This window comes from Cyprinus carpio, unplaced genomic scaffold (assembly GCF_018340385.1).
Source record: "Cyprinus carpio isolate SPL01 unplaced genomic scaffold, ASM1834038v1 S000006635, whole genome shotgun sequence".
Taxonomy (NCBI): domain Eukaryota; kingdom Metazoa; phylum Chordata; class Actinopteri; order Cypriniformes; family Cyprinidae; genus Cyprinus; species Cyprinus carpio.
Window position 1 is genome coordinate 8960 of NW_024879264.1, and position 5506 is coordinate 14465.

General features: G+C 36.1%; 1 protein-coding gene across 1 annotated transcript; it reads left to right on the top strand.

The window, feature by feature from the left end:
- Positions 1–213: 213 nt before the first annotated feature.
- LOC122144297 (H-2 class II histocompatibility antigen, E-S beta chain-like) lies at positions 214–2478 on the top strand. The gene is made up of 6 exons (XM_042755097.1): positions 214–289; positions 503–774; positions 1068–1353; positions 1470–1583; positions 1681–1708; positions 1818–2478. The coding sequence occupies exons 1-5, from the start codon at positions 229–231 to the stop codon at positions 1701–1703; spliced, it is 756 nt and encodes a 251-aa protein (XP_042611031.1). The 5' UTR covers positions 214–228; the 3' UTR covers positions 1704–1708; positions 1818–2478.
- Positions 2479–5506: the final 3028 nt, after the last annotated feature.

Genomic DNA, 5506 nt, shown 5'->3' on the forward strand with positions numbered 1-5506 from the left:
AATAAGATAAAATATGGTTTAATTAAACCCTTAAAAAAATTAGTAGAGAAGCTTGAAGAATACATTTGTGTAACTGGCTTTAGTACTAAAATAAAACAGGATACTGCTTAGCAAAACAGCTGACACTTGTATGTGTAGAGGCTGATTGGCTGGTTGTCTCAGATATTCACCTCATGAACAAAGTATTGCAGGATTCCTCTCAGTTGGGACAGTCACAGAGCGAGAAAAATGTCACTGCCGAAGGTCTTGTGTCACCTCGTATTGATGCTGTCTGCTTTCACTGGAGCAGGTAAATACAATTAAGAGCAATGTAAAATTAGTAGATATATACTGACAGGTAACATTATTCATGATTAATTATTATTGTTAGTAGAAGTAGTAGTAAACAAACAACAGTTCACTAATACTGTAACCAACTAATGTATCTAGGTCTTCTGTTTTTCTATAGTTGACATGAAATCATCTGACATAACTGTAATGCTGCTTTATCATTACTTTTCAGCTAATGGATACTACTGGTCTCGGTGGGCTACATGCTTCCACAGCTCCCGTGATTTCAGTGACATGGTGTTCGTTGATAACTATATCTTCAATAAAGATGTGTACGTACAGTTCAACAGCACTGTGGGGGAGTATGTGGGGTACACTGAACTTGGAGTACGAAGCGCAGAGTCATGGAACAAAGATCCCAACATTCTGCAGCAAGAGAGAGCTGAGGTGGAGAGATTCTGCAAACATAATGCTGAAATCAGACAGTCAGCGATCGCTGATAAACAAAGGTGAGCAGCACAAGACTCTGATCTCTCCTGTCACACATGAAACTCGTTTTAAAATACTTACACTACCTTTACACGACAGTTTGCTAATTTTATAAATACTTTAAAACTTATTATAAACCCATGACAGTCTTCAACTTCCTAACTAGCCTAAACATTTTTTTGTCCTTGAGAAACAAAAAATACACTCCCGAAACATACAGTAGTATTTATGACATTTTATGGTACACCTTGCATGTAATCACAATATTTTATTGTGGGATGTGCCCTTAAGATGTTATTGTTATTGATTCAGTGCCACCAAAGGTTAAGCTCAGTTCAGTGAAGCCGGCTGGTGGCAGACATCCAGCTGTGTTGATGTGCAGTGCTTACCGCTTCTACCCACACTGGATCAAAGTGTCCTGGATGAGAAACGGTGAAGTTGTGAAGACTGATGTGACCTCAACTGAGGAGATGCCTAATGGGGACTGGTACTACCAGATTCACTCTCACCTGGAGTACACCCCCAAATCTGGAGAGAAGATCTCCTACGCGGTGGATCACGCCGGCTTAACTAAACCCATCATCATAGACTGGGGTGAGACCAAACATTTATCTTCCCTCACATAAGTCTTATACAAATTACATATTTAGACAAACAAAATTATGGTTTGATTAAAAAATATGTAAAGCTCCTGTAATTATATCTCATAGATCCATCTCTCCCCGAGTCTGAGAGGAATAAAATCGCCATCGGGGCGTCTGGTCTGGTGCTGGGAATCATCATCTCAGCTGCTGGACTCATTTACTACAAGAAGAAATCAGCAGGTCAGTGGAGATAAGAGAAAATCAAGCTGATACTCATGTTTAGACATAATGACTCTATTCAAGTTCTTTATTAATCACTTCTTTATTATTTTGATAGGGAGGATCTTGGTACCAACTTAATGACGGTATGTTTTTAATGAATACTTTGGATTAAAAGTATTAAATAAATTATTATTAATGTAATTAAATAAATTATTTTTACACTGAGTCACATAATAATCATACACATTACAGATCAGACTGACTGGAAGAGGATTCAATGACTCATCGATAGAGAACTCACTTTCTGAACTTTTTACACTGATGTTCATTTTTAAACAATGAAAACAATTTTGGAAAAATGAAAACAGTAACAAATCTAATAAATTTGTTTGATATGTAATTTTTTATTAAATGTTGAGGATGATATAATGATGTGTAAAATATAGAGATTTTATAGAGAGCAGTAGAGATTATCGTTCTTGCTGGCTTCTTTTCAAGTACTTTTACTGAATTAATATGCATGTAGGTTCATAATGTTAGGACACAATCTAGATCTTTGTTATTAATAAGTATCAGTCAGGCTCTGGGTTTTAAAAAAGGGCACTCTGAAGTCTGTTTTTTTTTGCTCACTATTTAACTATTATTTACCCCATTTAAAATATATTAGAATTAAATTTGTGCAGTCTTATATGAAATATATTTTGATGGTAAAGAAAAAATAATTTAGCATGAATTAGACCATCAACAGATTTCAGATGTTATTCTTCCTTCTATTTGATTCTGACAATGATTCTTCTGTATGATTTGATGACTAAAATATCCACGTTTTTTTTTCTTCAGTAACACCAACTGAAACATTTCTTGTTTCTGTGTTGTATGTTAATTTCAGCTCTTAATAAATTTCTTTACATAAACAGTTTTACAGGTTCTTTTAATTGCTTGTAACATTTCTTAGTATTCACTAACACAGTTGTTTTTTCTTCTAAAATATAGCCACACTCAGCACAGCAGTTCATCTTTCTTCCAAAAATGCCCTTAAAACCCCTTTTCTCCTAAAAGTAAACTCATTCTATTCCACAATATAGAAAAACATTATCGACACCTGCAAGACCTGCATGGCTACATTACAAATCTTTAACTAAAGTTTTATCTGAATAATCTTCGATTCCTTTATAAAAACAAATGAACGACAGCTCTTTTTTGGGTTTCATGTTTAGGGTTAAATCACAGATTTTTTTAATTTAGCTTTTTCAACATGCAAAACAAAACTTCTTGCTTCTCAAATTCTAAAACTATATATATATATAAAATCCTACAACATATTAAACTGTAAACACTAGACTGATGTGTATAGCAATGCTAGTCTACTCAGCCAGCCTTCTTCATTAGGTCACATGATCTCATCTACATTACTCCACATATGTCCAACTCTGGCAGTCTAGTCGTATATTCTAAAAGGGATACATAATTTGAGACAGTGGTCATTTAGTTTCCACCCTAATGAGGACATTCATTCTCCTTTGGCTTTACACCCAGCTGTCAATTTCAGTTGTGAAGGACCATAACCAGACTGGGACCATAAGGTGCGTTCAAGTCCTCCTGGGGAAGTTCGTATGTACTAGTTGACGACATCAGGGCGTTCCCAGGTCACTTTGGTCAGAGCAAGATGGCAAAAGTACATTTTCTACATAAAATTCAAGATTTTTTTTAAACTCTGCATCTACAAAATGATGAATAAGGAATGTGCATCGAGTTTTTTGCATTTTCTGTTTTTATTCAGTTAATGAAGTTACTAAAAACCGACCGAATCGTTATTTATTCTATCGTAATTGTACAATACAACTCGATAAATTTTATAGTGTAAAAAAAAAAAAAAAATCCTTCATTTCAAAAATTTACCATCAATACAGACACTGCATATTCTATAGTCTTTGGCTGTTTCCCATCTGAAAATCTGACATGTTTCTCACTGACATGCCCCCAACTCGGAAACTCAGGCCTTAAAAGTTACCCACTCGTGATTGTGTTCATGTGAGATCAACTGGTAAATACGACATGACTTGAATGCACCCAATATATGTCACAGCAACGTATTTGTTTTGGTGATGTTATATTAGTACATGCTGGAATGTGACAAGGACATCTCAATGACCAAAATGTCACGTCTACCACTATTTTTAATATCTACTTTTCACCTTTAGTCCGGGGCATGGAGATGTGCTCGGGCTATTACCTTGAAATCCATATGGAACTGATAAACTAGTAAACAATAAAATTTTTTGCTGTAAATTATTTCTAATGGTTTAAGATTATTAGTGAATACCTTTAGAGATCAGTACATATATGTAATGAAATCCAATACAAAACCCTATCAAATTCTGAGGAGAGAAAATGGCCAAAAAACACATACATTTATTAATCAGCATTTATCCTGTTACTTTGTCCAAATACTAAGCCAATATATTTTTAATTATGTAAAGTCTGTCCAAAATCATGAGTACAGAAAAACTGAACACATCAATTCAGAAATTAAACAGTATAATCAATGAATAATGTAAGCAATGATTAAAATGTTTTGTTTTTATTAAAGCATATAATTGTGATCAGTGCCTAATCAATGCCAGGTGCCTAATGTATCATCATTAGGGATGGGTATATAGTTAAACAAAATAATGATTTTAATTTACAGATACTTATCAATACTTTTTATTTAATACGAACTACTTTCATACTTCGGTACAAAAAAAACATGATAAAAAGATATGCAAAGATTCAGCAGTTACTTTATTATTAGTTTTTTTAAAAAGGTTTTTTGCAAAAAATAAGTTCAGTTGTTCCCTGAGTTTCCTATGAGGCAACTGCTACAAAGGTCTGGTGGTGATGTGTTTTAATACTACTTGACTATCCGAAGCTAAACCCACCTAAACGATATTACAATTAACAAAAAACTACAGTCCTTGAGCTTCTCAACGAAGCTAACAGAAATAAAGAAAATAAACACCATTCATAAAGAAATGTAAACAGAACAGTATATAGAGATTTCTAGCATCTCTCCTGTATTATTTGTCCCAACCCAAAACTACATCACCAGTTTTTCTTCAAGAAAATGAACATGTTGACTTCCTCAGGAGAATCTGCCTTCAAAACACGCTGAAAGAGTCGCGTGATAACGTGCGTCATCACTACGACACACCCTTTAAGGCATTAGTTCTGGCTTTTGTTCACATAGAGCTTGTTCCGGGACTGAACCCGGCAATGTTACTAGGTCCCCGACCCAGGATCAATCCCGGGAGGTGTTTGCTTTCACACAGAAGGCGACCCGGCAATGTTCCGGCAATTTTCCGGGTCCAACTTGCAGTGTGAAAGGGGCTACTGAAAGGACCTCCCCACCCTTGTGAAATGAAAGAGATAGAGCCTTGTGGTGTAGTGCCAATGAGATACTTTAGGGTGTGCTGGCCTCTATAAACTGATGCGGCATGGTGGCCTGCAATTAATGTCTCTCCGGCCAGTGCCCCAAGGGTTTGAGATGTCTAAACATTGTACCTATAGTATCTCTGAATTTGGTGGACACAGTCTTTCGATCCACAGAGAAAAGGTATGCAATGTGCTGAATTGGAGAGATTCAGCCTGAGGCGCATAAGTGTTGAAAGGAGCATTTGAAAAGGTGAGAGTTTTCGGCCAGTCTGTGGCAGGCAGGAAGAAGCTGTGTCAGCACACCCATCAGAAGCGCAAGACATAGAAGCCCAGTGTAGTACTTCCACCTTAGCATCATCATCTTTAAAAGAATCCTCATCCATTCTCTTTTGAGGCGAGCTCTTCCTTTAGTCTCCTGTTCTCCTCCAACAAACGGTTAATTTCACCACGCCTGCAGCTACAAAGATGGCATTCCTGCTGTTCTGCAAAGGTGTTATTTGAGTCTGCGTCATCCATTTGTGAAGCAT